Source organism: Osmia lignaria, chromosome 3 (assembly GCF_051020975.1).
Source record: "Osmia lignaria lignaria isolate PbOS001 chromosome 3, iyOsmLign1, whole genome shotgun sequence".
NCBI classification, from domain to species: domain Eukaryota; kingdom Metazoa; phylum Arthropoda; class Insecta; order Hymenoptera; family Megachilidae; genus Osmia; species Osmia lignaria.
Genome location: NC_135034.1, coordinates 9,187,391 through 9,213,444, shown reverse-complemented (window position 1 = coordinate 9,213,444; position 26,054 = coordinate 9,187,391). Strand labels below are relative to the sequence as shown.

Below are 26,054 nucleotides of genomic sequence, written 5' to 3'. Positions count from 1 at the left end.
TCTCATACTATAAAATCCCGCATAAGCTGATATACACGTTTCAAAGCATCTACATGTAATAGATCAGTATGAATTTATACGGTATACGATAATATGGATTATTAATACATGCATTATTCACCGTATAGATTATCGACTGCCGTCGGGGTCAGCAGCGATCAACATTACAAATTTAATTTACAATTAGTCAGACAATCGAAAGATGAATAGAGAGAGAAATTTCCAAATGCAAATTCCACTAGTTATTCAAGATAGTAAATTAAAAGCAGACGAAATATCCCAATTTTATTTGAAAAGTAAAAAGTATACCACGATTCGATATGTTTCGAAATATCTTGAAAAATGAAACACGAAAATATGTTATAAAAACTATTTTCCTCCGAAATACATTTTCCTGTTCTCTGTACCTGCAGGCTAAATACATCCAGCATCCAATTTTTGGAAAAACATAAGAATTTCAGTGAAAATAAAAATTCAGCTGAATTTTATGTTCATTGAATAATCAATAATTTTTTTTATTATGATCACATATAATTTAGAGGGATAAATTTCTATTAAATTATTTCATTTATACGAAATGTAAAGTGTTGTTTTATATTCTGCCTATTTCACGGTACAAGAGGTTCCGCTGTACCAAGGGAAAATTACTAGGCCCAATATGAAGTCAACTCAGTCAGGAAACAGTGCTTTTAAAAAGTCGTATCATGGCCTCATAAAGCAAAACCATTTTAACACTTACCTGCCGGTGCTCTATTTACCGGAAAATTTGCTCCACTTTGCATAGCGAGAAATTTCTCTCTCTCTATTTCTCTGTCGCTCTTCTCTTTAACTGCACAACCGCCCCCGCGCTCGTAGCAAGCATCTCGCATCTCGTCCCCATCCAATTCCCATTGGTTGTAGTGGTGCGACGGGGCTATTCGAGCAAAAGCGACCGGGTAAATATCTTGCAGTGATGGTAAACGGAATTGAATAAACATTTTTCAGCAAATAGAGCCGACAATGGTACGAATTTAAAAGTCGCTGAGACGAGCACAGGTGGTTCTCCCGCCAGCGAGGAAAGCGCCGAACGGAAAAATTGCATTTCACCCCTTCCCAGCCCTTCGCCACCCTCTATCTTTGCATCCTCCCCCTTCCCCTCATCCACCGTCAACGTCACATTTCTTTCGTTCTCGCATCGGCTCCCGTTTCGTTTCCAACCCCCATAAACCTGTGCCACCAACAACTACCCTCCGCCTCTGTACGCTCGATCTTCTGGCACAATTATCTCCCGATTCGTGCTGGAAAGTGGTTATAAATGCTAATGCATGAAGCAGCTGCTATGCAATCTTCGCGGAAATGGCTTTTGAGGTGAAACATAGGCAGGCTGCAATTGTAAGGTCGTTTTGGAGATGAACGTCAATTCGGTTGGAGTAATGTGCTGCAGGTTTGCATGGTACGAAAAGTAGAGGATATAAAATAGCAAGCGATACATCTGTAAAACGGTTAAAGTTTTCTTAAGATCCAAGATTTAGCAAGAAACCGTGTCGTAAATTGCAAAGTCGTCGTTCTTCGATTGTTTACTATAAAAAATAGATAGAGGGAGAAACTGTCAGTCGTTTACGAGGAAATACGCGTGAGCTCGTAAACGAGGTATAAAGGGATAGGGTGGAAAACAAGGGCTGAAAATTGGAACGAAAGTGGAAGAGGTCAGAGCCAAGGCGGCGGCGCCGTCGTGGAAACCGATTTACGATCTTCAGCCCGGTTGGCCAGTTTGTTCGAAAAGATCGTTTTCTCGCCCGGTGAAAAGGAGGATCGAGAGCTACGATCGATCAGGACGGACGATAAATTAGCATCAAGTTAGTATTCGACGTGCTCAAATTCATTGTTCTCCTTTATGTTTGTGGATCTACCTTTGGTGTGTACGTGAAAAGGCGCCCGGCGAAACCATAAATCCTTGGAAACGTTATTCTTCTATCGAACGCGACCAAGGCGGATGAAGGGAAACGATGAAACGAGGAATTTTATTGCTGGAGATCGAATTCTCCTGGATTCACCTTCTTGGAGGATAATTATTCTTCCGGTTACTTAATTTAGTCATTTTAATTGAATAATCGTTAGAGAAGGTAGATAAAAATACTAGCTTCTATCTTTATATTTTTTATTATTTTTGCATTAGATTTATTACAAATAATTAGTAACATTATATAATAATTAGAACCTTATTAACCTTCGGACCGCGGACCATGGAGAAAGCCCCTATTATCATTTTCTAAATTTTACACTGTTTCTTTAGAAAATATTCTTCTGATATATGAAACCCTTTCGTTAAAAAATCATACATTTAACTTTAGATTAATGACCAGGCTCCGCTGTTCGAGGATTAAATCTGAAATTCTATTGATCATTCGAAGAAAAGGGGAAAGGGAATGAAATCTACGACATTATTCTTGCCTCTATTCGAAACGTCTGCGGGTCTCTCTTGCAGGGGAATTTCAATAGCCTCGTGTTACGGCGATATTAAAAATACCATAGGAGCGTTTTCAGTTTTCAACTGTGACGTGGTCGAGTGGCGTGGCGCGCGTTCAGTTCCTACGGGGGTGTATACGGTACAAAATCTCCCGGCTTGGAATCTTCGAATTTAAATATCAGGGAACATCCGGCCGGGCGCACGCGATTTCTGAATCGCGCCCGGATATAGAGAACTCTTCACGGCTTTGAAACGGTTGATCTTGCTATGCATTTATGGATGTCGAAAAGAACACGCTATACCTTGCGATTTCCTCTTCCGCGACGAGTTCGACGTTTCTCGATCTTTTATCCGATGGCCTCGTTGCATTTCCTTTTCTACGATTTTCGTGGCTTCTGTATTAGCGGATTCGAGGATGATCGTCGATTATGGCTCTCCCTGCCGCTAGATTCTCTTCGAACTCCATGGAACTTCTCCAGACGATTTCCCAAAGGACGTTGCTCGATAATTCAACGTCCTACGTCCACCTTGGATTCAACTGTCTCTCCTCGAGAGATCGGGGCCATTGTGGTTTCTTTCGTTGAATCTCGGATTCTTTTCGAAATTTCATGGGACCAGAGAGTGATAAAAATGGTCGTCCATAGAATTCTATCGATCTCTTGTCATTTCTTCCTATCGATGAATCAATGGAGTTAACCCTTTCGCTAGGGAAGTATCCTTCGGCAAATAATACAATAATTATTATATCGTATATAATCGTTGTGAAAATAGGTAAAAATTACTCTGATTGATTCTCGTTTAAATAATATACCAACCGGTATACGCATCTGGCTGAAAATTAAAACAAAAGGTATAAACTTGAATACTAATCCCACCTCTCGCGCTTCTGTTTACAGATTACTTCGGCGAGGCGGAAGAGAAACGACGCGTTTCGAAGCTGTTGATTCATTCGCGAGCCTCTGAAACGAAAACGCGAGCCTCGTGTGTGGAGGATTCGAGTAAATTACTGTGTATCCAGGCTGACCGCGTTAATCGGCTTTCCGTGCGAACTGCGAGCCAGTTCGATCGGCGAGAAATGAGAAGAAGACGAAGCAACGGCAACAACCAAACGAAGAGGGTACGAGGGGTTCGTCGAAGCACGCAGTCGCGGTTTGCATCGGGAACATTTATTCCGGAAATCCTGTTTGTTGGAATGAAGCCTTGAAGTTGCCATCCACTTGCTCACCGCTCGCGTTTCCGTCTGCATCCTGCAGCTTCGCTCGCGGCTACATTTATCTCTTTCTTTCGTTCATTCTTTCTTCGCGAACGGGCAGAAGAGGTAGAAGAAGAAGAAGAAAAAGGAGGTCGGTAGCTTTACATCGTACGGAAGAAAGTTTTTAGTGACTCATGGAGACACTCTTGAAATTCCCTCCGCGCCGTTCCTTAAGTTTCTATTTTCCCGCTAAAGGAAAGAAAGGGGTAAAAAGCGGAAGTGCTGCTACGGCCTAGTCAGTGACGTGCTTCACCTCTCTGACGGCGCATCGAGGCTTAATCGATGGATCTCCTTCACCGACGTACCTCTAAAATGAACGTTTAACCGAACCAACGATCTACGCAAATCTCGTTCACCATGGAATATCCAGAGATTGGAGTGTCCTCGTTGAAAGCCGTAAAGCAGAATTATGGTTAGCATTACGTCGACGAATCGTTTAATAAAAGCAACCCGGAAGCCTATAAATATCTCTTCAACTTATGCGTGAGGAGGCTAATATCCCCGAAAAGTCGTAGATCTTCGAGGAACGGATTAATATCCTAGAAAATAGAGAATTCCAGTGAACGCGAGTGCCCTTTGGAAAAATGACCCCGATGGCGATCGAATACTCGAACGATCCTGGAACGTCTTTCGACGATCTGCTCGCATTTGGCCAGCATTTTCCGAAAGGATAATCGAAAGCCTGCGTCTATGAAAAAGGAAGCTCGCAGAGGTGACACGGCCTTTCGAACGTAAATCATTCCACCGTCCAATGGAGTGTTCAAGACTGGTTCGTGTTTCAAGGAGTCGTAGTTCCGCGATGCAGAGATCGCGAAGACGATCGCGTAGAAGATCGTCGAGGAGGTTGTTCGCGATCATCGTTGAAGAAACACTGATTTCTCTTCACGAGACAGATCTCTGAAAGGATCTATCGTTGACCGTATTATTCTTGGTATGAAAATCGTGGCTGGTGACTGGAGGTCAGAGGGAGCTGGAAGAATACCGGGGACACCGTCGTTGATCTCCCTATTTCTCTTGCTCATCCTATCGAAGGACGCTGACAAATAGTAAAGGCAGAATTCGGGTGATCCAGGGGAGGAAAAAAGGGAGATAGAATGGAGAAAGAGAACGCGAGACATTACAGAGCTTACGAGGGCTTCAAGCCCGCGAACAATGGGAATACGTCGTCCTTGAAGAGGTCCACCTCGGATCGCTCGAAAACGCATCCGTCGAGACAAGTTAGGTGCCTGTGCTTCGGCGGCGTGCCGGACAAGGCTAGCCAGCACTCCTTCTTGAAGGGTTTTGTTATAAACCTCGGTATATGCGCCCTTCTCGTCGCTTATACTTTGCTCGGTAGCTTCATCTTTCTTGCCATCGAGAGCGGCACCGACGTCGGGATACAACAAAGAACACTTGCCACAACAATAGCCGGGAATCAGCCTACCAGACGGAACACCACCGCTTGGATGAAACAGGTAACTGAGTTTTTCATCGATTTCTACCCGTTACATTCTTCTTCGCGTCTTTACCTTCTATTGTTACATTCTTTTCGAACGGGTATCACTTGAACAGTAAGCACTCGTCGATACGTTATTCTTCCAAAAATCGTTTGGCAAAATTTAGGGATCTCTCCATGGATTTCTTTTTTTAATTAGAGTTTAGAGTTACATCAATATCAAAGGGATATTTTTTTATTAAATTGTAGAGATATGAAAAATATATTACTTCTATCGTTTAGGGAGACAGATATAAATTACGAAAATGTTCATTTCATTGATAGTCAAATTAATATCGTGCCGATTCAATTTTGATCGCCTGTAAAAATTGCAATCTATTTTTCATTGTTCCAAACGTTTACATCGTATATCAATTAATGGTTCCTCTCGGACGTGAGTTTCATATAATTTTTTTAATATAATGATTTATAGAAAGGATTTCCATGAATACCTTTGCGAAATGAAAGTTTCATTCGATAAACGACCAAATATTTCTGTCACCATGAAATTGCTGTTCGCACTAAATACGTCTAGGTGTTTGACATTTTTTTTTTCCATCGGCTAAAAGGAACGAATGGTATCGTTCGAAGCAAATCTCGATTTATCGTCGCATCTCCGGTTTGATCCCGGTTTCCTCTCGCTGAGATGACCTCAGTGAACCCGAAGTCAATCGAATTATCGGTGCGTTCTGGCGTTGGCGTTCGTATCAACGAAGTTTTATCGATCGTACGTCCCATCTAGTTTCTTCGTTTCTTTAAAGTGAAACCTGTTTCATAGAGTCTTCTGCTTCGAAGAGATATTTCTGGTTCCTTTATTTCCCAGTTAGAATACGTACTTCTTATTTTCAAATTTTCATCGTATCATTAACAAAAGAGCTTAATTATTACTTCGTATGCAATCTGATTTTTGAACGGCGGACCATGGAGAGAGACCCAATCTTAATTCATTCAGTTCTCGAAATATATCCACAAAATGGTACCTTGAATCTTTTAACAAAGCATTCTTATGACGTTAAGGTTAATCACGACGCTCGAGCAAAGACCGTGGAGAATATATGGATAATCACGGAGAGTTTGAACATCCTCTACCGTGAGAACTGGACGAGGTTGGCCGCCCAGGAGATCGCACGTTTTCAGGATCAACTGGTGAAGAGGATCACCGAGGATATGATGACGACCCAGAACGCCGGAACATACGTCGGAAGTTCCGCTAGCGACCCTGTCACAGAACGACGAGTGCCGGAATACGAGTGGAACTTCGCCAAAGCGTTCTTGTACTCCCTCACCGTGTTGACTACGATCGGTAAGTGATTAATGAGAATTAACATTTCACTTTTTAATGCCGTTTGCACGTGGAATTCGCAATTAACGCTGAAACTGCCGGTGTTCGATGCATGATTACTTTCGAGAATCGTGCAATTATCCTTTACTCGAATCGTGATTACTGATTTCTAATTAACGATTTCTATGATCTGTCATTTCGACGAGTTCAGTAAAAATTAGTTAAAGTTTAGACTTTATTGAAAAATCTAATTAATCCCTGCTAACACAAACGCAAATTCTCTGATTGCTAATTTTATATTGACTGAAAATCGTGTCGGGAACAATTAAATAAATCCTTCAGCTGCGAATATACGGATGACTGATCGAAAATTATCCGAAAGCGATACCTGTATTCAGTGCAATCAATTTCAACTTTGAAACGGTACAGAAGGATTCCTTTATTGAGACAAAACGGAAGGAACAAAACGAAATGTGATATCTGTGAAAATCAATTAAAAAAGTGCAGATCCCTTTTAAAACTTGGAAACGGTCACGTAGAAGTTAAACTTTCTTAATTGGAGAAAAATGAAGAAGTAGAAGTCTAGAAACTTAAATGAATTTTTAGTTTTCCGTTTGAATCCTTTCGTTTCGTCAGACAATTATTAATCGTTCACCATGTTCCCGACTATTTTTCAATCGAAATTATCACTCAGCTGATAACATTCTAATCTGAAACACCTGTAGACCCTGACCGTAATCCTAAATCTGACCAACTAACCGTTTCACGAATCCTACAACGTTGCTTACGGTCCAAGATTACCGTAGATCCGGCTGATAAACGAACGAGTGTGTCCCGTTAAATGGTAGACAGAATTCACGAAAGGGAATTCCGGCTAGAGTTAACGTTAGGGTCCAGACTAAGATACCTTGGACAGATCAGACGTTAATCGAAACGGCAAACATTGAAATTCCGAGCGTGGTATCGCGGTTTCCAGCCACCTCTGTTCGGTAAATGCAAAACGAAACGAGGTTGAATTTTACGTTCGAACGATGCCTGATAAAACGTGCAACGCGCGACAGATACGCGACCGAAAAGAGTAGAATGAAAAAAAAAAAAAAAAAAAAAAAAGATAGAAACAAAATAGCGTGGAGGCAACAAGGGTCGGTGGTTGCGAGGTCGAAAGGGGTGAAAGCAGAAGGGGTGGCTGGTATAGCGGGCATCAATTTTCAAGGCAAACAAAGTCCAACATTAACGTGTAATGGCTGTGGCGTCGAGAGAGTTTCTGTTGTCCGTTTTACATGTAGAAACGGTTCGCTTTACCTGTACAAAAGCTTGACAATATCAATCCTTTCGGCTTACTGGCGTTCGAACCCAGTGACGTCACGTTCGATCGTTTACTCTGGTTATTACTGAAACAGATTGGAAGTCTATGAGTTTTGTGGATATTACAGAAAAAAAAAGAGAGACAGAGAGAGAAGGGAAGGATAAATAAAAGAGACGAGAAACGAACAGGAGGAAACAACGAGGGAATACGAAGCAGCTTATCGAATTATCGTTGCAATATACGTTTTATCTTCGTTTTTTCTTCCCTTCCTTTTAATGCATCGACAATTTCTCTGTTCCTGCCGTGAAAACTCACCACGCTAACAGCTTCGATGCTCTTAATACTCGTATGCGTGTGTGCGAGCGGGAGGAAAATGTAAAATATTTGACGTACGGTTTAATCCTGAGAACGCAATATTCGGTACGACGGAGTTAACTGTTTCGTGATCGTAAATCGATCATTAATACTTGGATAAAGTCAGCTTCGTTTTATTAGAACTATAAACTACTAGGAGATAAATACTTTAAATGATAGACTGAAATCAATACCGGAAATTGAATTGATTTTTTTGTCGAATAATTTCTGTTCCAAATAAATTATACTCGATAGCTATTTTATTATTTTATTTCAAAGTTTTCTAAAGTCTTCCAAAGTTATAATTATGTGATAGATATCTCAATATCTATATTATCACAATTGAATCGATTAGTTAGCATTTTCATTCGGAATCATTTCGAATTGACCTTCGTGTTCAAGTTGAACGTTTGAAGAAAAGAGAATTCGTTGAAAGTGGTGTTCTGCTGCTCAAACGAGCGGATGAAAAGCGTGACGATGCTTTTCGTAATTAAGTGGAAGCTAGTGTAAAAAGTAGGAAAAGAGAAGGAAGAAATGGTCGGACATGTTCGTCGTTGCTGACAAGAACTTGAGTGGCTTTCTGTAAAGAAAAGACGACGGTAGGAGAAAGAAGGTAGAAAACAGTGAGTCTGAGAATTCTGGAAACGAATTAATTTTCTGCGCCACTTTCATCCTTTTCTTTTTCTTTTCTCGCATTCTCGTTATTAGAAAACGAGCAAAAGATAAACTTTCTTGAAACGTTCGTATATAATGGATAATTTATAGAACACGTGTAATGTACCTTTGAAATTTTGTATACGTACGTACAATTATTCGGAAAGTTTAAGATGAAGCTCGAGTTTGTCCCATTTCACGTCTGGCTACTTTCAATCTCGAAAAGCAAGCAACGGAAACTGAAGCGAGAGCTAGAGAAAGGATTAAAGTAAAGGGAGGTTTGACAGAAAGTTGAAAAAGGAGTTAGGGAGAGGATTGGACGAAAAGAACAGAAAATTGAGGGAATGAAAAAGAGAGATTTAAAGAAACAATTCTGGAAGAAACAATGAAACGTTAAAATTAATTTGTAACATTTTAAATCTTTAATTTTGCAATTATTCAATTGCTTTCGACTCGCGTTCGAAGGTACGCGAATTTTTGTGAAAAGAGCAGCCTTAAAAAGCGTGTGGAAAAAAATTCGAAAAACAAAAAACCCAGCGTGCTTTCAATGACTGAATGTTCGCCATTACTACAAAAACGATAGTTCCCGCCGATATTGCGGAGCAAAGAACCAATTCAGCTTCGACCATCCCTCTCTACAACAAAAATCTACCCCCTTTTTTTTTAAAGCGTGGATCATTCAGCGTGAACATTGTGCGTACGTGTTTTATAGTCGATTGAACTCAACACTATTTCGTGTACAATACATTCATCTATGTCCTCAATTGAAAAACAGCCGTTTTTCTATCCAAAACCAGTTTGGGATAAATTGATATCGCTGATCATTGTGCAGTTATTTAATTATTCGACGAGACAATTTTCATTTATTCTTCAAATAACTGCTTGATAAAATTTTCTTTAATTTTTCTTCTTTCACCTTAATTCTGTATAATTTGAACGGTAATGAAAATTATCTTTTGATTCGTTCTCCGATCGGTATATTACTACGAATAACAGCAATCAAGTTTTAATTATTTTTTGCGCCGTTCAAGAGAAAATTACATCGGGTCGAACAAGCAACGCGCAATTAACGCTACAAAGCAATTAGCATTCGCGTATAGCAGTTAATTATTAGCCCTTGTAACCGCACTGTTAAAATGAACTTTTAGTTTTGAAATAGAAACTTCGCTTCGACAAAAGCAACTGAGTATCGTCTTATTTCTTCTTGAGGAACATAAACTTTTTAATTGGTCGCCACTCTACTCGAAAAATCTGATCGTTTTGCGAATGGAACGACACGAAGGGTACCATAATTATATTTAATAGACGAAGTTATACCATCAGTTTTCATGACGAGTCCTGTAATTATTCAACTTTCTTACTGGTTAAAAAAATCTTGTCAAGTCTTTGCAGTTTTAGAAAACGGTATTGAAAAATGCAATACTGCTGTGAATTAGAGTGCAACAACAATATTTCACTATTTTTAGAAAAATAGTATTTTTGGTATTCAAATTAAATTGTAAGAGAAAGGTTTCATTATTTTATTGAATTTTATGACTGAAGAGAACAAATCTTTGGATTAAAATTTTCGAATGGTAGTTGTAATATCATGTAAAATTTCCTAATCGATAATCAATCAAGAGAATTAGAAAGCACGTAAACAAGGTTTGGTCGCGTTACTTCCTGTGACGGGTTTCATTCCGACAGCTTATCGATCCACAAAATGCAAGACGAGCCGCGCCCACAATGCATCCACCAGACGAAACCTTTCGTTTCTTGTCGCATTTCTTGAATTTTCTGTAATTATCCGAGACACGAACAGAAGTCCTGTCTAGTTGACAAAAGAAAAAAAAAAAGAAATTCGACGACAGGACGTTGACATTCCATTAAAGGCGCACCGACATGCAAACAACCCTCTGACGCGTAGACGACTTTCTTCATTAGACACGTTTCCAGTCTACTTGCTGGAATTTCTTGCATCAGTGTTCCTTCAACTCGTTTTATTCTCGATTCTTTTTCTAATTTCGTGTAGTTTATGAAAACTCTGTTGAAAATCTGAATTTTCTGTATTATCATTTCTCGTATTATCATTTTTCTTAAGGAAATTTATCTCAATACGGTAATTCCTTGAAATGTCTTCTCCAAAATCCTCTCTGTATATACGATCATCGATGTCCAACAATTTCACACATTTCCAGGCAATCTATACCATTTTTTCGATCACCTAATCCACTTCGCTGTATCGTTAGACACGAATTGGTCCTTTTGTATTCCATGAAATGAGGTCGCATGAATATTTCGGCCGATTGCTTCTCCGCAAGGCCGATGTTACGTATTCAAGAAAATGGTCCGAGAAGGTAGCTGGACGAGTACCAAAAGAGTATAAGCAGAGTATAAGAAAAAGGATCGGAAAGATCGTAGCCGATTTCGATCCCCTTCGCGAAATATTCTTCCCATATCACCTGGCCTCTACGTGCGCGCGCGTTCTTAGCCCGCCTTATCGGGGTGAGCTTTTTCGGATATGGAATTTCACGGGATCAAATATTTTATCCTTTTCGTCGATGGGACGCGCACGACAAAGTCCTCGGGAAGCACCGTGTTTATCTGCAAGATTGATACGTTCATGGGAATAGAGATGCCGTTGTCGATGGATTTTGCGATCTGCGAGCAGTCGCTAGGCACGTTCGAGACCCCGGTAGCAGAGAAATTCTTTTTATTATCTGTCTCGTTCGAAGACAACGCTCTTCTAGAATAAAGGAAGTGAACTTGAAGAAAGAATACAAGTATTTTGGCGAGGAAGAACGTAGGAGAGATAGAAAATTATTGATAAAAATGAAAAGAAGAAATAATTTGTTAGTTAGGTATCTCTAACAGAGTTAGGTGAAATAAAAATAATATTCGAAAGGGATAGAAACTAAAGTTAGGAAAGGTAATAAATTCAATGCGATGAAAAATGATTCAGAACATAGGAGAGACACTTTTTCGAAATTGTGCGATATTGGAAATTTCAAAATGGAAAAGCTTGAAATTTTATGTAGGAGAATGTGCAAGTTAAGTAGATACAGCGGAATAACTACATGAATAGGTGATACGGGAGCTTAGAGAGGATAAAATCCAGCTTGATCCTCAAGAGCCATGGTATTTCATGCTTTGGTTCCCTTGGGTGGTTTGATACTTTATCTATTTTTAACCAGTTACCAGTCATTTACTACAAACCGAGCAATTTATTAACATTTTAGGTGTATTAAAAATTTTTCATCCCAAAATTTTAAGCTCTTAAAGTATTCTTTACATTTTTTTTTAAATTAGATGTTCTTTTCAAATATACCAAAAATTCAGCTATTATATAAGCAAAGAATTATTATTCCTGAAGGTAACAAAAGTAGGTCCAAGAAAGAAATTCTTTCGACTTCCCCTAACATAACAACGAATAGGGTAGTGTACGAATGGTTTTATCTTGACCCCGTCAAAGAGGAAGTTCGAACAACGATAGCCGTACAAAGAATCCATTAATCATCTCGCATGGTTACTTACGTGTCATCGTAATCTTCGTTCTTTCTCTGGCTGTGTAACCATTAAGGTAGTCTCACGTTCTCTCGTCTTCTTCCCGGTGTCAGCTTCTTCTCGACGTACCCGTTCTTTTTTGCCAGGCTACATTGTGCCCTTTTCGTACCGCCACTATAATTTCTTCCGCCGTTTTCAGTCGACTCTCGTGACTCGCACTTGGTGAAACGCGAAGGGAATGAAGAAGCAGGAGGTTCGTGTTCCTGAATCCAAAGGCGGTCTTTCATTCTCGCCGGTTTCGCGAATTTTAATCAGAGGATTCGGTACGTTCTAAGACGACCAGCAGAGATGTTCGACCTTTTCACTGGTCCGTTAATGGATTGCTAGGCGAGAACAGCTCGCGAACTGATCGCAATTTTCTTCCACCTTTCGCGACACTCCAATCCTTTCGTTTCTCCTCTTTTACAAAACCGATCGCGTTTCTCTATTGACAGGTTTATTTAGAGAAAATGAAATATGGTTTAAAATTAAATTTTCATCTTCACTGTATCGGTGATCTATCGTTCAAGAGTTGAACTATGAGAAATTTGCAGTGATTCACTTTATTGGTATGTTTTCAGGAATCGCAAGTATTAATCAAATTCAATAGAAGTAGAATAAAGAAGAGAAAAGAAAAGGGAGAAAAGAGTTTGAAGAAGGTTGTTGAGAAGTCTCGAAATGTTAAAGAGGTTAACTCTTTCTTTTCGTATTTCGTTGGATTCGAATCACGCCTGTCTTCTTCTTTTCTCTTTTCTTTCGAATTTCTCGCTTTTCTCGTCTTTCAGGCATTGCAGCACGTCAACCTCCTCAGACGTTCTCCACCTTTCCTCTTCTCGCTACCACGTACAATTACTACTTTTCTTTTCTCTCTTCTCTGACCCTCCAAACGAACCGATACAACCTCAAATTCGAATCGAACGAAATTCCAGATCATCCCGATTGCACCTTGATTACACTCGGAAACAAAGAATTTCTATTCTCATGATGTCTTTCCCGGCTACTGTGATTTTCATGCTTTCTTCGCAATAAAATAACAGAATATTCACGGTAGATGAGAATAAAAAATCGTAAAGTATCGTTTAAAATTATTTTATTTTATAATAAAGTTCCATTTTATCAGTAAATTGAAAATATCCAAATACACCCTGTGGGTGTTCATCCCCAGCATAACTTTATCGACACCCAAAACGGAGATAATAATCGTGGGCGAGGGTGAACCGGATACGCGGTCAAATTCAAAAGGAGCCGACACTTTTATTTTCCATTCGAATAGTCTCAAGGAATTTCAAGATCCTCCTTCCCTTTCCTCGACGTCTATGTCGACGTCAAACGCCAGCCGAAGATGGATTTTCTCTTTCTCTCTGTTCCATCGTAGTTCGACCATGGGAATGCTGATACATAGGAATGATCGATCGTCGCTCGAGTGGAATTGTGCGCCTCGCAGGATATATTTTTTAATCTCGTTTCCTTGTCCCATCCTTCCTCTGCCCGCGTCTTAACGTTTCTCTTCGTTCTCCACGACATTTTCGGGCCGCAGATAACTTTTCGATTGCGTTTTCTCCGTGGAGAATCGTGCCTCATAAATTGTACATTGAATAGCTGAAACGAACGTCTAGGAAGAAATATATTTCTTCTAATTTTCCCTGTTTCGTGGAAACGTACGTGTTTCGTGCTGTTTCAACCCCGTTGCGCGATTTTTTTCTATTTTCTTCATCCCCTTGGACAGGAAAAAAATTTCTCTCCATGGTGTTTCGTATACAGGATTCGAGGAAAATTAGTAGCTCCAATTTAAAGAGTACTTTATCATTCTGAAATGTAAGATATTGAAAATTAAGCTGTGAAAAGGGTTAAAGAATCTTTCATATTTTCAGAAAATGTATTAGCACCTTCAAAATATAAAAAGAAACGTGAGATTAATAGAGTCACACATTCCATAAAATGCACAGTTAAAAGATTAAATCGTAAAGGAAATTCAGGAGAATAGATTTAGCAGTGGGTAGACGGTCAAGTAGAATAAACCAAGTGGTCAGCCGCGTGAAATCAGTCGTAATTTTGTAATACGTTCTCCATGATTTTATTTCCCACGAAATTCATTTTCGACCATATTATTAACAGGGTGTTTCGGTAAGCCGATTTCTTAAAGTAGAACTGTTCCCATAAAGCGCGTTAAAAATAATCCTATTTTTTAACAAATCAAAATTAATGGAAGCTAACCGTAGAGAAATAGAGGGGAAGAGGTCGTGAAATATTAAAGAAGTTTTGCTTTGGTGAAAATACTATTTGAAAAGAAGCGAAATAAAAATTGTGAAAGTCCCTTTCTAAAAGTAAAACTACTCGGAGACAGACGACATTTCCTGTCCAGATGCTTCGCATCCCCGAGTTTTTCCTCCGCGACCGTATTGGCTCATTGTTTATGAATTTATACGGCCATCCTTCGGGAAAATGTTCCGGGGGAAAAGGTATGGAAGGGGTTCACACCGTCTGTGGGAAACGTTAAGGGGAACACGGGGGATTACACGGCTAAGTTTTTCCACCACAGAAGATTATATGAAGAAATAAAGCATCCGGATGGATGGTTAATGTGTTTGGCGAGGTACGATGGTGCATGTACAAGTCTGATTATTTTTATGGAATATATCGCGGTATTAAGCGGGACCTGCCGGATTTGGTCGTAATAATTTTTACGGAATAATACGGGCTTGGGTAAGCCGTCATATTTATGTTGTTATTAGGAAGCTTACCCTGATCTACATTTATTATGATACTATTAAGATTTGATGACATAAAAGTATTATAAAATAACGCTTATGATATATCAATTTAAAGCTTAAAGTTCGAAGAAAATGATTACATAAATTATTGAGTAATAATTAATCGCCAATTATAGCAAATAATATCTGACACACTTTGTATATTGAAGCTCACTTTAATTGATGTTTGGTATAACTTTGTGGACAGAAAGAGATGTAACATCGAGAAAAAGTATTCGGAATAGAATTTGGAATTTATTATAGTCGGAACAGGAAGTGTTTTCACCTGAAAACGTGGTTCTGTGTTTCCTCGCGAAAAGCGAGCCGCATTAATCAAAGACACCTATCCTAGTTTTCCTTTCTCACGTAGACATCATTCAACCCCTTTGCAATTTTTCTGCAAAGCAATGCTCGCTCCGACCGCCATCTGTTTTAAAGTACTTATTTGCCCAGAATCGTTATTTTCCTAAATTCACCTACCATGGAATTTCCCATTGGTTACTGGTATTAACTGAATTATACTCTGTAACTTCCTCGAGTAACTTCATATCCATTTTTATCTTTCCATTCTTTTTTAATTATTCGATTACACTGGTATTCGAGAAATATTATTTTAACACGTTGAACGTGGTGGGCGTGTTCGATAACCACCGATGGGGAAATTAATTTTATCGAAGAATCGGAGAAAAAGAAGGAACGAATACCATTGATATTACGCCGATAATATGAGGTAGCCAGTTGAAAAATTAAATTGAAAAATCACACATTCTTGTACTTACCACAATGTGTCATAGACAAAAATATAGAAAATTTATTTAAGTGGACTGGATTAAGATTTTTGAAACCCCAGGACTATCAGATCTTCGAGGGCTTGGTTTTCGAAGTTAACATTTAATTATAAAAAAAAAGACTATCATGGAAACAGCAATATAGCATAATTCATACAGAACTTCAGATTGAACGACATAAAGTTCCATCGGTCATTATAACAATCATTTCGACCATCCTTCGAGGCTTAATAATGACTTTCGGTAGTGTAAAATTTCAGAAGGAAAATTGTCAAGACGTGTTTGCAACGAGCAAATATCTGGCAAGTTCTTGACGTATCATCATTTCGAGGAATCCCAGAGCTGCGAAACGCAAAGAAGGAATCAAACTGAACCGCCCTTCCCCGGTAATATTCCTTGTCTACCGGGACTCAGGGAAATGTAAATTCAGTGAAATTCCCACGTTCGTTTTCTCCTCAGAATACCGCGATGCGAGCTTTGTTTCGTCTTGCAAACGACGCGTTAAGGGTAATTAAAATCGTCGATTGAGTTTGAATACGTTGTTCCAACGATCCTTTACAAAGATCCACAATAATGAATAAATGATTAACCGAATGAGTTGATTTACTGAAAGTAAAAAATTTCCTTTGCAATATAAATGTATCATTGATTGAAATTTATTTATTAAAAATCCTCGTACATACTGAAGTTCTCGAATTATGCTTAAACATCCGCAGTCTCTAAATACGTAATTAATAAGTGTATACAAGTCGTTAAACTCGAGTCAGATTCGTCTTCAAATGATAGATACAATCGCAACAGTAAACATGCAGTTTGAGATAACTAAGACACTGATATTTGTAACTAGAACTCAGCAAATTTACATGTTTCACAGTAAAGACGCTAATTAAGGGAATAATCGGTCCAAGTACTAGACGGTTAATTTATTTACTCTAGTTCCGTAGGGTACAGTTAATATACAACAAATATTTAAGCTCTGACATTACCGAGAATCTGCTTAGCTCGATCAAAGGAAAAGGTAAATTATTCCAACTATGTTTGCGATATAATTTATTTTTTTTTGAACGCATAGTTGACACCTTAATTGCATAGTTGAATTAAAGATCGTGGTGTGATTGGTGGAATATCGCGTAGAATCAATAATCTGATTTATAATATGACTGATACAGCAGGGAATCAATAGGAGGTGTCTCCTGGCAGCCGATTTGAATAGTTCGATAATTCCGAATGGACGGGATTGGTGTAAATCAATCAGTGTTTAGCGACCAGTCCGGCGAGCAAATCTCATTATGAATTTCTACAGAACAATTAATGCAATTATAACGTAATTACCAGAGTTCAAAGCACGGCTCGTTCATTAATTATTATCACGCAGAGGCCACGCAGCTATCCGCGACACGGAATAAAACAATCCGTGACCGTAATCCCGGGGGATCGTGTTCGAAATTCATCGACAAATTGTAACTGTCAACGGGACACCGTCGAATATCGATGGATCAAAATCGTTTCATTTAAACGAGATCTAATGAATTTATAAAAATCTATAAATCTGATAATAGCTAATTATTATTTAGAGAAAAATGAACACGAATCTCTGAGGATTTCAAATAATTAAACCAATTGAAATTAGTCTTCTTTTGCTGAAAATACAAAATATGCACTTCGAAATAATCGTATCATTGATACTGGAAGTAACATCAAGGATGAAGTAGCAAAGAAGAAGCGTTCAATTTCGTTATATCTATCACGGTAATCCGTTTTGGACGTTAAAGGATGAAAACTGCCTTTGGCATCCTCTTCTATAGCTGATAGGATACGACTATCTTTCCCACGGATCTTCCGGTTTCCCTTTTCTTTTTCATTTCACCACGCAGCAAAGAAACTTCAATTGGTGCTATCGATTACTGTACCGACAACGAGATTAAACCTTTCTGTCTTCAACCGGACACTTCTTCCTTTCGTCGCCTTTTTGTTTATGGGGTCGATTCGATTATGTCTATCACCTAAGATTTTCTTTCTCTTCAAATTAAAATCGGGCCTCTCTTCACGGTCCGCCGTCCGAATTTCACATTGTGAACTATGAATCGGTAAAAAAGATAGCGTAGAAGAGAGAATAAATTGTACTAAAAATAGAAGCGAAACGGAAGAAATATCCTGTCTGTTTCTTATTCCGTTCACGGGCCGGTCGCGATCTAGAACAGGCTGAAGAGATCGAAGAAATCGATGCCACTATCCGATAAGCTTTCACGGCGAATGCTCCCTTAATGCTCGAGATACACCGTCGGGCTGGAAGTTACGTATATCACGGCTTTGCGAAAATAAACTCACCCCTTTCTCGTGACTCGCCGCCGCACCCATGGCGCCCAACCCTCTGGACCACCCAACTCTCACCGGACCGGTCAGTCACCCCTATTGTACATCGAGCTACCAGCATCGTTTCGTTCACGAGGATGTATCTGTATTATCTTCTTCTTTCCAGTGTCTTCGAAAATTCCTCTCTATTTAGTTTCGTTAAACAAAGAATGATAATCATAGGTACGATAATAGAGGAGTAAAGTTCATTAACACGTTTGCTATTTCCTTAGAAAAGAATGTGATTAATTAATTTTCAAACGTAAGGTTTGAAATATTTTCGAAAATCAATGGATCTCAAAATTTAGCATTTCTATTAGAAAATTACTTGTGAAAGGGGTTGAATAGCGAGCCAATAATTCCGGAAAGTGGCCGGACAGAAATAGAAGCAGAAAACGAAATGTCTCCATCGAAGGAGAGCAAGTAATACGTCTTTCGATAAACGAGCAGAGAAACGGTCCGGCAAGTGAACGTGGTTCGCGTCAAGGAATAAAGTGGACAGGGGGCATGGACAGGCAAACAGGGGGATGAGGGATGTTGGGGGACGAAACGCGTGCTAATAATTCCAGGCACGTTCTGCCGATGGATTCGCATAGATAACTCGAAATCTGTAATTACCTGTCCGATACAAAATCGATGTCAAAGCGAAAAGACTGGCAACGCGAAGCGAACGTGATCGAAAACAAACGGTGGACGAGAGGGCACGTGATTTGCTATTCCGACAGTCGAGCATCGGCGTGCTTTCACGACCGTACAGATTTTTCGTTCACGGATTATTGAAGCACTTTTGAAAGGGTGATGCACCTTTGCCCGTGTCAGTTGATAGTGTTACCTCTTTCAGAGGAACGCTGGCGATCGACGAGAAACTGACGTTCCTAAAAGCGAAATCAGAAACGTTAAAGGAAGATAAAAGCATAAGATCAGAGGGAATTTGACTTTTCAGATTTCCTTGTAAAATTTCGATTTTCCTTTTTATTGCATCTCTAGTTACATAGAGATTAATTAGTTTTATTATTGGGTTTGAAAGTTAAAATTTACAACTTTACTGTCTTTAAACGACGAACGTACTACTCCGTCGTTAAGTTTTGCCGACGTAAAACGAGAAAGATCAGTTCTATCAGTAAATTTCGATGAACAACTGCAGACTGTTGTAAATCAGTTCGGTTTAAGTACCTCAGGCTCTTATCCCATGTCCTTTGCAGCTTTTTTCCACATAAACATTTTTACGAGAATTTCTCCTTCTTCGTCCCTACAATACCCTCGTCGACCCTTTTCTCCTAGAGGGTTGATTGTCCAATTGTGTCCACGTCTGCGAAACAATCCACCACATCGATCAATCCATTGAGACGAAATGGTTTAACCAATCCTATTTGGAGGATAATAAAATAATTTATATAATTTTTTTGCAAATATTAACACGTTTCTATAGAAATCTGTCACTCATGTTATTAGGAAATCTTTTAATTACATAAATGAAAAATATTCGTATTAAAATAAATATTCTGCAACAATATCCAGTCTACAATATTTATGTTCCAATTAAATTCTTTTCGACGTTTTTTAAAAATTCTACACAGCTACATGTAATTTTCCTTGATAATACCTTTTTACATCAAAAAATGACAAATGCAGTAAAATGTTTCATTTTAAAATAACACAATCCCTTTGATAAACGAAGTCACGTGAAATATTTTAAAATATATTCATTTCAGAATATTTGTTTTAATAGGAACGTCGAAATGAATTGAAAAATGTTACTTTTTAAATTCAGGAGCTTTGATTAATCCTTTCGTATTGATTTTATTTAAAAACCATTGAATTTACTTTGTAATAATATTGAAATGTAATGTTCATTTTACTTTAAGCATTGAGTCTATGAAAAACGAAGTATTTTGTTAAGAAATTAAACACTGTTCTCTGTTTTCAAATCATCAGATTTTATTAAAAATTTCTTTACAATATTTTACAAATATTTACGCAAAATTTACGAGCACAAAATGCTGAAGTATCGATGGGTTAAACCGAAAGTTGAAATTTCCTAAAGGAAAATGTATTTTAGAATTGGAGAAGCATTATTTCAATGAGAAATATTTTATGAATGTAGTCCACGAAATTTCTCCACCCCCGTTCGTATTTACCATACCGTGCATCAAAAATACATTCGAAACTGTACCATAGAAACATTAAAGAAACATTAAAGGAGAGGAGGAAATGGAACGACAATATTATTCGTTGGAATTTTTCATGGAACAGAGAACACATTTCGAACGTTTTCTTTCCAAATTTTTAAAAACACGAAATAATGAAAAAAGCGAGTTGGACTTATTTCGAATACCGACAATCGATGTTCCGTATAATGCATTTGTCGTTAGATCTGTTCTATGGATGACGATAAAAAATGTTGAACTCGTGGAAAGAATGCATTTTCAATGTGTGATTGCACGTCAACGTTGCCATAGGATTGTGTCATTGCCAGATTGGCTCATTTCTACCTACTCGACTGACTTCTATTCAGTATGTCATTTCCATGTACCATCCTGCTCTCTGATATGTACACAAGGTGTTAAAGAAATCGGAATCAAACTTCAGAAGCGTATAATAGGGAGACGTTTTACAAAACCAGATGCTTGTTATTTCATGGATTCAAAATCTGTAGTTCCATGGACAAAAAATCAAAGGACACCGTGAAAATACAGAAAATGTCTTCTTCGTAGAAGCAAAATATCATCCATTGTTCGTTCTATCCTGTAGAAAATCAATTTCCAAATTGATAAAGTGTTAAAATTACGAAATTTTTTCACCTGAATAAAGAAACATTAGTTTGACGATAATCGAGCGTGACGATGCAATAGCCAGGATGGAAGGGCGCTATTTTCCAGTACGAAGGCTGAGATTATCGTTAATGTATTCCCCTGGGTGTACAAGTTCTTCGTGCTCGCAACCACAGCCGTCGACGAGGACAAAGTTGTCGTTCGACCATACCGACGCCGCGGCGCGCCGTAACAATCGCCATTGCCATGTTAATGGCCACAAACTCATGGTGTGGGTTCCACGTAGCCTCGTCGGACTTCTTCTTCTCCCGACTATCCAGAACTTTTCGCCACCTTATCCTCGTTTCTTCTGTTACGGTCAAAGACATGCCAACGGTTGGCATTTCAACCAGTTCGAATGCAAATGCGATAGAGAAGAATGGTACTTGAGAAAGAAAGAATTTTTCCTTTGGTTACTTTCGTCTTATCTTCGTCCAAATTAATTTTCATTTTATCAAATAATTCTCCCGAAAAGTTTCACATATATTAGAATAATTCTGAAGCATTATAATCCGTCCAACGTGACGTGTCGGGATATGTTTACAAATTCACGCGCTCGACCCAGGGTCGGAGCTCAGTTGTTTCCAGTTCGTTGAACGTTTCGGTCGGGGTTTGTGTACTGCGTACCGGGTCTGCTTCGAGCACGTGAGTTTCTACGCATGGTGTATAGATTCTCTTAATTAATCCTTAACATAATTAGACCTTTAGACCAACACTTTTACGTCATTGGCTAACCCTTAAAAAAATAAACGTTTCATCTCAAATAGATCCGTAAAGTTAAACAAACGGTTCGTTCGTCGGGAGTTACACCGTTACATCGAGTCAAACAAGTTAACGATTCATCAAACACCGTCCCGTTTGCTTCCGTTCGAATCAAAGCTTCCGGAAGTTCAGCAGTGGAACGAACCTGGAATTATTCTCACTCGATACTGTTTAACCAGCCTGCGGAAACAAATTCGAAACAACCAGTAGACTTCTTCTGGAGATGTCTACAGATTCGACGACAAGGTAAGACAGGATATCACGTCGATACATTTCGCGGGTGGAACGCAACGAACGAGGGTGGATCTCGTTTTAATTCCGGGCTTTCGACGCGGCCTGTTCCATATTCAAAAGTTTTGCACCGAATGCCAAGCCGTTGTTATGCTAAGACCACGAGGTCGGCTCTTAGCATATTTCGACGATATTTCCGGCAGTAGCGTATCTACGGGACTTCCGGTGGCACTGTTGCCTACGGAGTATCTCCAGACCCGCTTCCTTCTTCCCTCAGTTTCACGCGCATTTGCATTATCAGCTTTAATTACCACTTGGCTTCGTTGCTGCTTTTAATGGGCTTCAACCGTCGTTATCATTCGAAAAGAAATCTTTCGAACGATCCGCCGTTCGCGATATCTGGCACATTTTGAAAATGTGCAGGCGTGAAAGTAATTTTTTTACAAGCTCGTTAGATGCTTTTCATTCGGGATTTAAAGAAGGCGAGAACAGCGTTGCAATGGGAAAATTAATACGTGTCAGAGGTTCGTTCGCATTTCGCGTCGTTTTAAAACTGCCGGGAACAAAAGAAAATTCCGTAACGGTGGGCTTAATTATCCGTAGCTCATTATCTTGGCGGATCTCCACGCACGCGCGCGCATTGCGGAACCATTCTTATTTCCTCTTCCCATTCGTCGAGACCGTGTCATGAAATCAGGCTTCGAATGATTCTCCTTCGTATCGACGTTGACCCAATTTCGCGTTTTATCATCGGTATAACCCTTTAACAGAAAAATTTCTAAAGTGTCCATCCTGTATATTAATTCCTTGCTCGTTTTTAACTAAAGGGTTAAACGTTGAACAATACATTCGCATCAGAAATTCGCTTCTGTTTGCGAGCTATCGATGCAGGAATTAAACGCTCACGGTAAACTTTTTCCATGCTGACATGGTATTTCGTGATTATTTATGGGGCGGATAAATACGCGCCACCTGGAAAGTTGAATAACCGAGGAAAGCCTTTTGATGGGTGCATCATGTACAAAAAAGTAGTATAGCCTTTTATTTATTGCGTAGACGATCGTTATATCAACGTATAAATCAACGTAACGAATAATTGTTTTATTCTACCAAATATCAATTTTTCAAATTTGAAAGAAACGTCGCCTCTGTACGACGCTAGTAGGTTTACTATCAAAGAGTTATTTTTCCTTAGTATTCGTCAAGAAACTCCAAAGTCTTAAGAGTCCTGGGAGAATTTCACAAGTCACCAAGCACTTTGCGTCTGCCCCTCCTTTTCTTGTTGAGGTCTGCTTCCTAATTAGGCTAATGAAGCCACGAAAAAAAGTGGAAAGTCGGGCAGGGTAATCTCAGAACATCCTGTTCTAGTGTTGTAAATTAAGTTGCTACATTGTCTAAACCGAAGTTTTCAAAATTGACCTCTAATGATATCATTGTAGTAGAATATAAAATGAAAAATTACACTTAACTTTATCAATAGAAGGTTGTAGAAAGGTGTTAACTAAAGAAAACCATGGTTTCCATTATTTTATCCTCCTGTATATGTAAAACGAAGATAATAGCAATCGAGTGACGTAAAGAGCTCTTTACTACACGATACTAAACTCGCACCCTCAACTTCTTCACCCTCACCCTCTTTCCAAACTTTTCTCTTAATGACTTCTCTTCCTAAACTCTACCTCGTGCTTGAACATTCACCTCTAAATACTATCATCCCGATCGCAGAAAGAGGTGCAAATAGATGATTTGTTATACATATATGTACCCCTTGAAACCTAGTTTTCTAAACATTGCAGTCATACATCATCGTAAAACGAGTCCCCTTAGAGTGGCGTTTGATTTCCCTAAAGAGTGATACACTTTCTACATAGCATCTTCCATTCTCCATAAGTTACTATGTAAACTACAATTAATCTTATGCATTCCAAAAGGAGGAATAATTAAAAATATTTTCTTAAATAATTAATATATTTTTCATAGAATTCTAATATTTTCCTATCCTCAATTTTTCATTATTTGCATACTTCGTCTATATTTGTATTTCTTTCTTCGCTTCTTGTTCCAATCAGAATAGATAGCTTTGCCCGGTGTTATATATTTCAGTAATTAAGGCTATAATGAACCGGCAGCATCTAGTGCATGTACACTGAAACCAGTTCTGCTCGCCTAACATTGTTCCCTGTTACGACAGTGGCAAGCATAATCAACCGGTCGGTAGGTTCAACAAGCGACTCTCAGCATATATTAATTATTGCTCGGAATACCCCTTCCTCCTCGTTTCGATTCGATTGCCTACATAAATTCTGCTCTGCAATAATGACCACACAGTCCTCCGAATTCGACTGTTCGGCTAACTTGTCGTTCCTCTGATACACTAGTAGATGTGATCAACGAATGATACGTGAGATTAATCTTGATGCATGCATATGAGTATCGAGTAACATCCCTGTAAATTGACCGACTAATTTAAAATAGTAGAAGCGATATCATATCGCTTTGGACTCGTTTCACTTGAAAATTTTTGGAAAATCATTGATTTTATATTATTTATTGATTAAATTGTAATTGGCTTAAATTCTGAACGAAGGTACCTGTTCAATGATTTCCAAGAAATTTTTTGGGTGTCGTATGAACGAAGGAAATGAAAATGGCGAAAGATATACGGCGTGCAGGGGGGGGGGGGGGGCGAAAGGAACGCATCCCTCTTCCAAATGCTGTTGCCAAGAGAAATATTTTTCACCTTAACAGCTATCAAAGGCAGACGCCTCCTTTCCGATTCTAAAGCTTTGGGGAACGCGAACGTGTGGCCTGTGCATCCTTAGAATCTGCGAAGCTCGCCGGATTCAATAGAAGGGCAGAAAGTAACGGAAATCATTAACTTTGATGCCAATTTTCAAAGCATTTCGTACGAATGAAAAGGGATTGAACGATATAACTCGTGTAGAGAAACTTTTTATCATGGATATACTTTGAAATCTTCAAACCTTTGGATTTTCACTGTTTGCGCAAAGCGACGTTTCGCTTCCAGCTATTTCTTCGTTTGCTTCTCTTTTCAAACATCGTTATTTTTTTTAGAATAACTTCACGCTTCGAATGTTTAAAATTTTCAAAAAGCTAATAATAAATTTACAATAGGCTACTTTCGCTTGAGCAAATTTAAACAAATTCAAAGGACGATTCGTGTACGCTATTTCATCAGATTTTCAAGGCTTATGGTATTACGAGGCTGTCGTGCCAAGTGCACAGTCTACAAATGAAATTGAGCCAAGTGCTATTCGTAAATTGCAATCAATTGAGTGCCGCAAACGTTCGATTCGTAAAATCAAATATAGGGGTGGAAATGAAACAAGGGAGGACGGTTTTAACGTTGCCTGACAGAGTAGTTTGAAAATGTTGTATCCATAGTACTTACTTTGAATTTTCATTTTAACTAAATCTACCGATTCAGCTGAAAAATTGAAACTGACCAAAGTACTACAGGATCGCTATCGATAAGCCAAAGTTTAAACGTGAACGCTCAAAATCGTAACGAATGTGTCGCCATAGCCATCGAAATCAATGGCTAACAGTGTGACTGGGGTTGTAAACCGAAAGCAAAGCGATGACCATCTTTCACAGGAGTATTGAATGTAGCTAGGATTCAAAGAAAATAGATCACGATTCAGTTGAATGCTATTATTTATTTTCGAACTGAATACGCCGCCTCTCGTTTCATCTGCCGTTGGTTTTCGACCACGAACGTCACCGCGGGTGCCATAGATTGCAAAATGTTGCATTGACACGGGAAATTCGTCACACCTATATAAATTCGTATTTGCTACCAACATACCCATTGATGTAACTAGGTAAGGGTGAGCTTAGCCCCTCAAAAATGGAGACTGATCCCATCACCATTCTAGAATTAACAAATTAAAAAATTTCACAATTTTATAATTCCAGAATTTGCAAATTACAGATTCTAAAATTGTAGAAGTCCAACATTTCAAAATTCCAAATTTTTAAAATTTGTCCACCCTAGAGAAAAATTATATTCACATAAAATTCCTTAGAATTATTCGTCTCTATTTTTGA

General features: G+C 38.8%; 1 protein-coding gene across 7 annotated transcripts in view; it reads left to right on the top strand.

Moving 5' to 3' along the window:
- The window catches only part of LOC117610975 (TWiK family of potassium channels protein 9), a 222,782-nt gene that overhangs the window by 175,780 nt on the left and 20,948 nt on the right, over positions 1–26,054 (top strand). For all 7 annotated transcript variants that reach the window (XM_034338846.2, XM_076693346.1, XM_076693348.1 and 4 more), the window contains 2 exons: positions 3,343–5,152; positions 6,190–6,475. In XM_034338846.2, coding sequence (XP_034194737.2) covers positions 4,793–5,152; positions 6,190–6,475 — 646 coding nt within the window. In that variant the 5' untranslated portion in view covers positions 3,343–4,792. The remainder of the gene's footprint in view (positions 1–3,342; positions 5,153–6,189; positions 6,476–26,054) is intronic.